The 11,656-nt window shown below is 44.2% G+C and overlaps 1 protein-coding gene across 2 annotated transcripts; it reads left to right on the forward strand.

Moving 5' to 3' along the window:
* Positions 1-469: 469 nt before the first annotated feature.
* Positions 470-9,119, forward strand: prkacaa (protein kinase, cAMP-dependent, catalytic, alpha, genome duplicate a). Of its 2 annotated transcripts, XM_088316718.1 has the most exons (11): positions 3,942-4,247; positions 5,707-5,768; positions 6,003-6,131; positions 6,248-6,346; positions 6,433-6,515; positions 6,605-6,731; positions 6,829-6,924; positions 7,005-7,127; positions 7,493-7,657; positions 7,800-7,925; positions 8,030-9,119. In XM_088316718.1, the coding sequence occupies exons 1-10, from the start codon at positions 4,121-4,123 to the stop codon at positions 7,923-7,925; spliced, it is 1,137 nt and encodes a 378-aa protein (XP_088172844.1). In that variant the 5' UTR covers positions 3,942-4,120; the 3' UTR covers positions 8,030-9,119. The 2 variants fall into 2 exon arrangements, with proteins under 2 accessions (XP_088172845.1, XP_088172844.1); XM_088316719.1 differs by lacking the exon at positions 3,942-4,247 and adding an exon at positions 470-1,228 and having other exon boundaries at positions 7,800-9,119.
* The last annotated feature ends 2,537 nt before the right edge of the window (positions 9,120-11,656 follow it).

Below are 11,656 nucleotides of genomic sequence, written 5' to 3' on the forward strand. Positions count from 1 at the left end.
ACAGTGTGTCACACCCAAAATTATTCAAATATAAATTATTTTATTGGCAATCATGAGTAATCCCGTATGTTTTCACATGTTTCTAAAAATAGCCTGTCAACGTCACGCCCAGTCACAGACGGATCGGGCAACAGTTGCTGTTTTGACTCCACGAAATGCTTGAGTTAATTCGCCTCTGGTATAATAGGAGAGGTTATTTTAAGATCGATCATATTTATTCATCTAATGTTTGATATGTAAGATTAATTCGAACAGCCGGGAAGTTAAAAGGTGGAAAAACAACAGCTATCGTTACAGTCGGGCCATTTATTGGCTATAGGCAGGCTTTGGAGGCGGGACACAGCAAGCTTGCTGTCCAATCACATATCCGTAGCGATTTCTCATGTCAATTTCTGTCCAATCACCTCTTGACTCTCCACGCCTGTCATTCCGATTAGCCAATCGGAAGCCTTCAATGGGCGGCGCCAGGTGGATGGATGACTGGAGTTTCCCTTGCGGTCTAAAGATTAATGGAAAGGTTCTGTTGATTTTAGGAACTGTCCGCGAGACGCTCGGCTCCGGGGCAACCGTCGCATTCGGCCTGGCTGGATTCGAAGCCAGCGTGGTTGTGGAAGAAGACAGCGGGCGTGCGGAGGAATTAAACTGGGTACCGTATTTGTTCCTGCACCGAAAAAGAAGAAGAAGGGGCCTGCCCACACACACACAGTGGCTGGTTTGATAAGGCCACTGCACGACTGCTGGGGACGCTAACAGGCTAACAGCTAGTCACCAAAAACTGGGGGAGGAAAAAAACGGCTGTTGACCACCCGCTTGGTGCGCTTGGACTACCTTTGGATACACGACTACAACCGCAGAACAACTAAACTGCCAATAGACTGCTGTCTTGAATGGTGAATATTCGACAAGCTAACCTAGCTAACATCCACTTAGCCGCGCCTGCTAGCGTGCTAGCCTTAGCCAACTGTAGCATTAGGCTCGGTTTTCGGAAGAAAAAAAAGTGATCACCGGAAAGAGGAGGAATTTTTTTGACGAGCCGTTTCTCGAGAATGATAGCGGTCAGTTAGTGGGCAACCGACAGCTTCAAAGAGCACTGTTTAGCCGGCGGTTGTGAGGGCGATCTATCGTCAAGCCGCCCAGAAGTCTCCACCAAACCTCCAGGAGTCCGCTTGACAGGCTGCCATCATGGGCAACACGCCCACCGCGAAGAAAGGCAATGAGATGGAGAGTGGTAAGTCCATTAAAAAAAAAAAACCTTCCTATGTGTTTTTGTGTTACCAGCTCAGGTTTCCTACAGGTATGCTTGTTTTTTGGGGCCTATCCATTGAATCACACCTCCCATTGAACAAAAGAGTATTTTATTCGTGTTCTCCTCGGATTTTTGTGGCAAGAGCTCGTGATTTTAAAAGTGCCCCGTGGTGCTTCCTGGGGTAGCACTCATGACGACAACACAAGCAGCCTGAATTGAGTTGGCCTCGTCGTCGTTGTGAAAGTCTATCCTGGGCTAATAATTAAACCGACTAATCTTGAGAGGCGCTGTTATTCGTTTTATGCAGGGCTAAGACTTGAGTCAAAACGTTGGAATGTGAGCGTTATTGTGATTGCAGTGACGAGAGAGGACAGGACAATGCGGTCTTATGATGCCCGTGCAGTCGATTCTCTCCGAGCAACCAAACATGGGAGTTGAAAAGTCTCTTGAACATCATGTGATGACACATGTTCAACAACAAGACTGTTTGTATATGCTACTGGGGCCTGCTCTCAAAGAGCAACTCGTTACAAACTTGCCTGATGTGTTTTTTAAATATAGAAAAAAAAATATCAATGTGCATGCTAGAAATTATGTTTCCTGGTTTTGGAAGTCTGCAAAGTATCAATCAAAGCAATTGGTCTTTTTTTGTTCATTGAATTAGCTTTTGTTTGTTTTTTGAAAACAGGGAAAAAACTAATTCTTGGGCCATGTTCTCAAGGTTATTTAACTTTAACAAATAGTGTTGATTGCTGTCGTGTTACAACCCTTTGCGCAACGGAGATTTTAACATAAGGTGAAGCAACACACGTAGACAGACAATATAACAATACTAACGGGCATATATTGTTGAAGGCGGATGACAAAATAATTATTTTTTTTACTGTAATACAAGTCTGAAAAGAAGGTAACTGTAAACCTGTGAGACCCTTCGTATTAGGATTTAAAATCTTAATCTTAGCACATCACAATTAGTTTACGTTCTGTGCGTTACGATTGCTGTCACTGCTTTCTTCTTTGCCATCACTGGCCCACTTCTGCTACTGTTTGTAAAAAAAAAAAAAAAATTTCCCCCATCACGGTTCACGGGGTCCTGGCGAAGGCCCTGGAGAACTTGGTGTTGTTTTGATTCCTAACTCCGCGAGTGACGCTCAAGTGTGAGCGGCGAGCTGCGAAATGAGCAGCGGGTCCTCGTCGCTGCTCGAGAGTACGTGCGAAAGGACGGAAACGTTCAACTCGGTCCTCGTCACCAGCGTGACTCTTTCACTTTTTTGCTCTTTCAAATTTTGTGGCATTGAGTGCAAATTGGCAGGGTTGATATTTTCTCTTTGGCTTGGACGAGGGCCACGCACCACAGAGTCGGTCGCATGAGTCTGACACAAACGTAGTTGTTGCTGCAAAATGATGAGAAAAGGTTTCTAAAGTTAACAGAATAAATTCACTTTATTTATTTTATTTAATTATAATGTTATATTTTCCTCATCTGGTGAATTGAGACCAATTTTCTCCTCATGTTAATTATTAATTAATTCTCGCGAAATTACTTTATCCAAAAATGTGCCATACAACTTCATACATTTAAAAGAACTTTATTCTTGTCATATTTCAACATTATTTTCATAAAAGTATGACTTTTCTTATGATTTTAATAATAATTTCACATCTAGAAAGTAAAAATTCCCTCCTGCATTATTGGAACGTTGTTGTCGCAAGATGAGCGCTTTTTTTTTTTCTGTGCGTATATAACAACAGAACACGGCCCCGTTTTTTGTTTGGGTGCGAAATAGAGAGTAAATGTTTGTAGAAACACGTTCTCCCCGGTTGAATAAGAGGAGCTTCGGCACAGCAGCGTGCAAAACGGAGGGCGGGCCCACAGGAAGACGCCCGCCTGGTGCAGGAAGTGAAAGCGAGGTTCAGCCCAAAGCTTCCTTAGCGGGTCTTACCCGCTGTACGGCCTGTCGTCTAACTCGTCCTGGTCTTGCGTTTCAGGGGGGGGGGTGGAGCTCATGATATTTGTCAGATTTGAGTTTTTTAGCAAGCGCCTCCAGCCATGCTTGTTTGTCGCTGTAGATGGACAAACGCAGTCTCGCCAGCTGTTATGTAAGCAATTGTTTTGGGTCATTTGTGAGCGTTAGGTTGTTTTCAGGGCGATACGAGCCAAACTTGTTACTCGTTCGACTTTATGGTGCTGGCATCCTTGCGACTTAGTCTGTCCTCAGCACAGCTTTTCTCCTGTTAAATGTCGGTCAGCTTGACCCAACATAATCGTACCGTTCCACCCGTCGGACGTCACAGTAGGCCAGCGAGGCCCAGGGGTGGAATGTGGGATTGATTTTATTTATTTATTTATTTTTGCTGTTGGTTGAGGGGGGGGGGTGATCAATGGAACCCGAACACTCCTCTGACTCTGAGCTGTATTTTGGATGCTTAAGTGTCTCCTGAGAACATTGAATGCATATATTTTCAAAAACTGATTGCTTCAGCTCCCGTTCGTGTGCCTCGTTAGCTTTTACACGCAACTTCCTTTCCAGTTTGGATAAATATACCCGCTAGGCCCCTCCCCCAGATGATTATGTGAATATCAATATGGATCCCTGTGTGTGTGCGTGTGGTGTTTGACGTGAGAGGGAAGAGCAGGGGTGAGCTTGGTGTACAGAATAAATATTGATACAAAGCAAGCTCGAGTCCAGTTGATTAACGTGACCTCTGACAATAAACTCGACGGTTTCCGGAATTGAACGGCAACACCGGTCGGACGCCACACTACTTTTCCCGCGCATGAGGGCGAGCGTCGCGCTGACACGGAGAAGCGCGGCCATGAGTCGGCCGTGAGGCAAAAAAAAAAAAAAAAAACAGTGAGCGACTGCCGTGCTCATGTGTGACCGGAAGAGTTCCAGGAGGCATGCGAGCAAGCGGGAGTCGTCGAAGGAGTCGTCACGCTCCTCCGAATCAGGCTCGCGTTCGGCTGAGGCGACCGAGGCGCCCGTTGTCATCCCGGATGGTGAGAAATTTAGAGTAGCGATGCTTCGAAAATGAATGTCGGTCTCCACGGAGCTGCATCTTCCCATTTCAGACCTTCCCTGCAATTTAAAATCAGACTTCTTTCTAACGGGAAGTTCAGCAATTTTCCCCGGAAATCTTTTTTTTTCTCTCTCTGGAGCAACAAATCAGCTTGTGTTGCTCTCAGCGGGACGCTCTGAACATGTTTATGCAATCCTTGCTCTTTCTCTCGTCCGATCGTTGCAGCTGTTGCGCTTTGGAGAATTTGCGGGCCACCGACTCGCTTGAATTTATATTTTTTATGTGTGTGTGTGTGTGTGTGTGTTCATCCCATCAATGAATGTGAGTCAAAAGTCTCCCTTGTATGTCTGCTAGAAATGACAATTTGTGAACAAAAATATTGCTTGGCCAGCCCGAGACTTAATTCAGATTATTTTATTTCAAAATTGGAGTCGTCACAGAAGCGTCACAAAACTTTTTACGATTACACTTCGCTCGCATCACATTTTGGCTGCCGGTTGTTGTTTCGCATCGATTATTCCAACATTCCCACATGATCCTGAAAGGCTCGATGTGCCGCACGGCCATTCTCTGGAGCATGTTTTTTTTTTTTTTTTTTTTTTTGGAACACATGTTTAAAGAAGAATGAGGAACGATTGGTTATCAGTGCGTTCCCATACAGGACGGTGATTCACCCCATAAAGATAAGCGGCGGAGAAAAAAAGTCCTTCTGCCGATGACACCGTTTGTCATGTCACGCTGTCGGAATATGCCCCCGGGCGTATCTTTGCTCGTCCGATGATGGCGCAGGCGTGCGTGCGTGTGTGCGCGTTGGGCGCACTGATGCATCCCCCGAAGGCCAGAGCGGGGTGGCTTTGCATCGAACCGCTGAGTCCAACTGCACTTTTATGTTTTACGCTGCAGTGCTAAACTGATTGGTCGCACCATTTTCTTGTCCCGCCCCTCAATCGTCTCCTGAAGTCTTTCAACTCGTCATTACACGCATTTTGCATCATTGAACATAAATATCTGTTTATGAAAAATGCAAGTGCCAAGGCAAGTGAGTCAACAAATGTTAGCAGCACCAGAGAAGTGTTGGCTTCAATTTAGGGCTAAAAAAATCATGTTGCTCACTGAACTGAGGCTGGCATTTTTCCAAACCGTTCCCTGAAAATTGTGTTCCAATTTTGATTTGTTCCACTTTATTACCGTCTGTTTACCATCACAATTTTACTTTTATGGCATCCCTGCGGCGGTCACGTTTAAATTAGTTGACTTCCCAGGGGTGACCATTTTGGAATGTTCACAACATCGTTCGAGCGAAAACGGCCACGAGAACACTCTCGGTGACACAGGAAGTGGTCCTGTTCGCGTCGACGCGCGCGCTCTAAAAAGCGTTCCGGCTCACTCAATCAGCCGTAATGTTGACTTCTCATTGTCTTTTTTTGTTTCCATCACAGTGAAGGAGTTTCTTGCCAAAGCCAAAGAAGATTTCCTCAAGAAATGGGAGAATCCCGCACAGGTAAGACAAGATCAGACAGCCGAGTTCATTGAAGACTTTATAATTTTTTGTTTGAAAGTGTGGTTGGATGGACACCGGTTCAGGATGCGGCATGGATGGGATAGGTTTCAACTTATCTGGTCCTCGTCCCACCCCTGATGTTTTAATTTTCAAAGCAGTGCGCCCTCTGCTGGTGCAACGCACAACTGACATGTTCATTTCTTCTCATGCTGACGTCGTCCCTGGTGTGGTCAGCAAACCGCAGGATTGGACCACTTTGAGCGTCTCAAAACTTTAGGCACGGGCTCCTTCGGCAGAGTCATGCTGGTCGTACACAAAGAGTCGGGCCAGCACTTTGCCATGAAGATCCTTGACAAACAAAAGGTTCACCATCTCATCCTTTGCGTTGACTCAAATGCTTTCACTTTTTGAGTCAATCAACTTTTTAATTTTTTTGCGATGCACGTTTAAATGTTCTTCAACTTTGTGGCGCCTGCCAGGTGGTAAAGCTGAAGCAGATTGAGCACACGCTGAATGAGAAACGTATCCTGCAGGCGGTTAACTTTCCCTTCCTCGTGCGACTGGAGCACTCTTTTAAGGTTTGCATATTGTGAACGTTCATCCTCAGCCGTGTGTTGCGGCTCGTTTTGCGTCATGCGAAGCATTTTTACTCGTCTGCCAACAGGACAACAGTAATCTCTATATGATAATGGAGTACGTGCCCGGAGGCGAAATGTTCTCCCACTTGAGAAGAATCGGGAGATTCAGGTGTGTTTTGCATATTTTGTCCTCGATAGGTCCGTTGCATGCAAATGTTGTCTTTTTATTTCTACTTATATGGATGTGTTTTGTCGCAGTGAACCACACGCCCGCTTCTACGCAGCGCAGATTGTTCTGACCTTTGAGTACCTTCACTCGCTGGACCTCATCTACAGGGACCTGAAGCCAGAGAACCTGCTCATCGACCAGCAGGGTTACATCCAGGCAAGACTTCTTTTTTTTTTTTTTAGCTTTAGAAGGTGTGATTATTTAATTAGTTTTGAGAGTGGTTCCCTTTTTTTTTTTTTTTTTATTTCGGCAGGTTACAGATTTTGGATTTGCAAAAAGAGTGAAAGGCCGAACCTGGACGCTTTGCGGAACCCCCGAGTATCTGGCGCCTGAGATCATCCTCAGTAAAGTGAGTGAGTGCCGATGATTTCGGCAAACTATTCTTGAAGGTAGCTTAGCACCTTTTTTTTTTGTTTTGCGTGTTTCCAGGGCTACAACAAAGCTGTCGACTGGTGGGCTTTGGGAGTGCTCATATACGAGATGGCTGCCGGCTACCCTCCCTTCTTTGCGGACCAACCCATCCAAATTTATGAGAAGATTGTATCAGGGAAGGTGAGTTTATGAAGGTTGTGCCTTTTTTTTTTCTGTTTGTGGCGTGGAAATGCACGGCATCAAAATGAGGGCTGCTTCGATGTGGTTTCCTTACTTGCCCGAATATTCCAGATAGCGCTACACAGCTCGGTGCAAATGAAATGTTTTTGCGGTACGAAAGAATGAGACCAAGAAATAATTTTCCAGTTATGCCAGCTATATTCTGTACACGCTGATTGACAATTATTTTTTTTTTTGGTCTTTTCAAGAGGGAAATGCTGTTGCAAAAGTGTGCACACCCCCTTAAAACAGAGTGAAATGTTTGTAAGCCTGAAAATCAGACAGAAAAAGAAATGTTGACGTCAACACGCCGGTGCTGTTTCCAGGTTCGCTTCCCCTCGCACTTCAGCGCGGACCTGAAGGACATGTTGAGAAACCTGCTGCAGGTGGACCTCACCAAGCGCTTCGGAAACCTCAGGAACGGCGTCAATGACATCAAGGGCCACAAATGGTTCGCCACCACCGATTGGATCGCCATTTACCAGAGGAAGGTGAGCCAGATGTCTTGTTTAGCCGTTTGAGGGCTGGCTGACTCCAAACTAAAGTGACCACTTTAAAAAAAAAAAAAAAAAAAGTTTAGGTCAATCCGCTGCAGTCCACTGGTTGACACGCGTGCTCGTGTGTTTGTTGTAGGTGGAGGCGCCCTTCATCCCCAAGTGCAGAGGCCCCGGCGACACCAGCAACTTTGACGACTACGACGAGGAGGAGATCCGAGTGTCCATCACGGAGAAGTGCGCCAAGGAGTTTGCCGAGTTCTAGGTTCCCATCCACGGCTTAGCCAGAGTCGGGGGGGGGGGGGGGGGGGGGGGCGTCGGGCGGACTGCTTATTCGTAACATTTTTTTGTTCAACCCTTCGCCTCCAGACGGGAGACGCGGGTCAAGCGGCGAGGGAAGAGCCAACAGAACCAGCAGTGTTGCCTTTTTCTCATTTCTAATCCCAACTGTTACCTGTTCATCACTAAGCGTGTATCGTCGTGGCCAGGTTGTCCATCACATGTTGTCGTCGGGCGTTGTCAAGGTACCCAAGCTGCCTTTTTTTTTTTTTTTTTTCCCTCCCAGAGTCTCTCTTGTTCTTTGAGCGGTGACTTGATTGTCTTGTTAACCTGCCCCCCGCTCCAAAGTCGTCCAAGCAATACCGAGTCCAACAGATGTGCCTATCGCGATGCCAGCTGGTTGGAGCACTGTCAGACACTTCGCGTAGCGCTTTAGAGTCAGAAAAGATTTATCACCTTCCTTGCGACGCACATCTGTCTTTATTGCAGCATCTTTTTTTTTTTCATCTCACTGGTGATCTTTTTTTTTTTCTTTTTGTTGATCTGTGCTTATTTGGTATTTAAGAGTTGGATTAAGCACTTCTGTTATTTAAATTCCTTATGTTTATGTTGATTATATACACTGGTTTGAAAAGTCTACACCCCCCTGCTGAAGTTAATTTGCCGTTAATCAGAGGCCGAGGTGTGTGCTGACTCCCATTCAACACGAGTTTGAATGCGATTGGTTATTTCTGAACACAACTGCATTCTCACAAGTAGGGGTGTGTAGACTTTTTATGTCCATTGGATATAGAGATGCACTCAAAAGGATTCCACCCCCCCCCCCCCCCTTATTGCAAACAAAATGAACCAACATTACCACAATTTCATTAAAACATGACAGGGACTGTCTCGTGGACATTTGTACATTTTGCAAATTAACTTGCTGAACAACGTGAAGCACGGTGGATTAGCGGTTCGCTCCGAGGTCTGGGTTCGAACCCCGCGCCCTCCTGCTCTGTCGCACATTCCAACAAATATGCGTGTTAGGTTCCGCGAAGACTCGATGGGTGTACTTTACAAAAGGGCTTTGAATGCTTTTGAGTGCAAGCGTAAATGATGGGGAACATTTTTCAGCGTTGTCTCTCGTAGCTGTGAGTGCTTAAATAAAGATCCATTCTGCCCCAGTTGGCAAATTTGACAGCATTGCAAGGTTTTCTATATGGATTGAAGGAGGAAAAAAAAGAGTAGCAAACATGTTTCAGAGAAATGTGCCTAATTTTTTTTTTTTTTTTGTGAGGTTGCAGCATTATCGCCCCAAAACATGTAACCCCTTCACATTTGTTCAATTTAATCTGGCTCGAGGAGGACTTGAGCACACCTAAAATGGCCGCCAATCAGAAAAAGATTTTCCTAAAAGTGTCCAATCTTTATTTGAATTTGGATGCAAGACAATCGCAGACCAATGCTGATCCCTGGTTTGTTGACTCTGTGCATTCATGAAGCTTGTGATGCTTTACCGTCCTCACGTTCTCCCTCTTACACACACACACACACACACACACGCTCCCTGCGAGGCCCGAGGTGCTAGACTTGTGTCCTTGTGCTTTTCTTATTTGTATGCGCATTGCTTTTGACTAGCGTCGCTCCGTTTTTGTCATTTTGTGACATAGCTGTTTTGTTTTTGTTCCTAAACGAATGTGATTGGTTCAAATGCACGCTGGATTAATTTCTTAGAGCGCCTCGTCATGTCATGGAGATCAAACACTTATGAATGTCCTCAACTTGTCTGATGGTTTCAATGGCTGTTTGGAAAATATGATATTTTGTTTATCTAGGTCGCGGTAATCGAGTGATCTTTTTTTTTTTTTTTCTTCTCTCTCCCCCCCTACGTGTAGTAAAGCTACTACAAATCCATTCTATTATTTTCCATTGCAGCCTTTTCCACAAGTCAAAGCGTCACATAAGGCGTGGATCTTGACGCAAATTACGCTTTCAAATACAGTGGACCCTCCAAAGTCCAAAGAAACCAAAATGTTGTCATCTCAAAGCACCCCCCCCCCCAGCCACCCCCGCCCCCCCAATGAAGGTAATGTTGAAGTGAATTGATAAGTTCCGTTCTCAAACTGTGCCGAAGTTAACTGCTGTACAATAAACCTAAAATATTACTTGCCCTTTGAAGATGCGTAACAAATTTGTTTTTGTTTTTTTCTTTTAGTTAGCTTCTCAAGTGATTAGCCACTAAGCTCTCAACTACATGCGATTTGTGTTAGCAAGTTAATTTCTGTATGACATTAGCCGAAAAGGATAGCTGGCTAATGTTTTGGAATATTTTCGGAAAACAAACCAAAAAAAGCACAAGAAATTCAACAAACAAAACGCGCCCCATTGGCTCACGTTAACCGTTGCAGATTTCCATGACCAGTATTACCAAAAATCTACAAGGATGTAATTTAAAAAAAACAAAAAAAAAACAAGGACTGGGTCAAGTATGCTACGTAAACAATATTGTGCTGAGCAGATGCCTTACTTTGCCGCCGTGAGTTTCATTTGCAACTTTGTGGTTATCGGTGACGCTCTTCCTCATTTTTGTTACTGGTGCCCCCGTATTTGGATGTTGGACTTTGGGGGTCCCACTCATGTGAAGACACTGTATGTTCCGCGTTGAAGAGAGCACATGTAATATGGTCATGTTAAGACTAAAAGGCAACGATCCATCTTCCGGATTGATGCTTTTCTATTGTTGCGTGCCACATGCCTCTATTGTTCTTATTACTATATGATTCTTGTATATCAGACCAACACTAAATAATAAGTGAACATAATACTTTTCTCTCGTTGTTTGCCTTTGAATTAACATCCAAGTTTCCATGTTTAAACAACTCTTTTTACATCGGAGATGTTTTAGGTTCATATTTTCTAATTGTATTTTCAAAAAAATAATCTAAAGTTAAAAAAAAATGGTGAAACTAGAACATCTAATCTTTTTTTTTTTTTTTCTTCTCATGACCTGGGTACAGTGATTGTGTAGTCTAATGTACCTTTTTTTCCGGGGTGTGGGGGGGGGGTTGAGGTGAACTATACTGTATATTATAATGCCTTTACAGTCTTAACTATCTTACCTTCTGGAGAACTTGACAGATACCCTTAGAACACAGTGAATATGGTTTAAAAAAAAAAGTAAATATATATATATATATATATATATATATATACATAACATATTTTGCAAAATGTATCATTCCAATAAAGTTTTACTTGTCAAGAGGAATCTGTCCGCCTTTTGTGTACGTTTTTAAGACTATCGCGTATAAGATCTGCGTTAATTCTAATAGAAATGGTCAGGATAGTATCGTAGGTGCTTAGAATTGTCCAGGACAGTGCAGAATTTTTTTTTATTTACTCGATTCTTTTATCTTTAATGCTCGTTTTGCTTATAATAATTTCCAGAAAACTGCGTATTCTCAGTTGAAGTGTTTAATGGATGCTAGAAAAACCGATACACAGCTCTGGAGCCTTCTCTGTGAGATTGCAGAAGTGCGTTTAGGATTCCTACTCGCATACTCTTTGCCGCCCACCCACAAGGGGGTCAACTCTGCCTAGCCCACGGCTTTAACTGAAATCAACTCATAAGTGTGCCAAGGGTGTTGTAGATAAGATGCCGAGCATGGAGAAAATGTCACAACGACACAACGGCCAAGATCGTCACCTCTCTAATCATATGCGCCAAAGGGACCT

The sequence above is a fragment of the Idiotropiscis lumnitzeri genome, chromosome 15 (assembly GCF_059441095.1).
Source record: "Idiotropiscis lumnitzeri isolate Australia: NSW breed Sydney's pygmy pipehorse chromosome 15, RoL_Ilum_1.0, whole genome shotgun sequence".
Taxonomy (NCBI): domain Eukaryota; kingdom Metazoa; phylum Chordata; class Actinopteri; order Syngnathiformes; family Syngnathidae; genus Idiotropiscis; species Idiotropiscis lumnitzeri.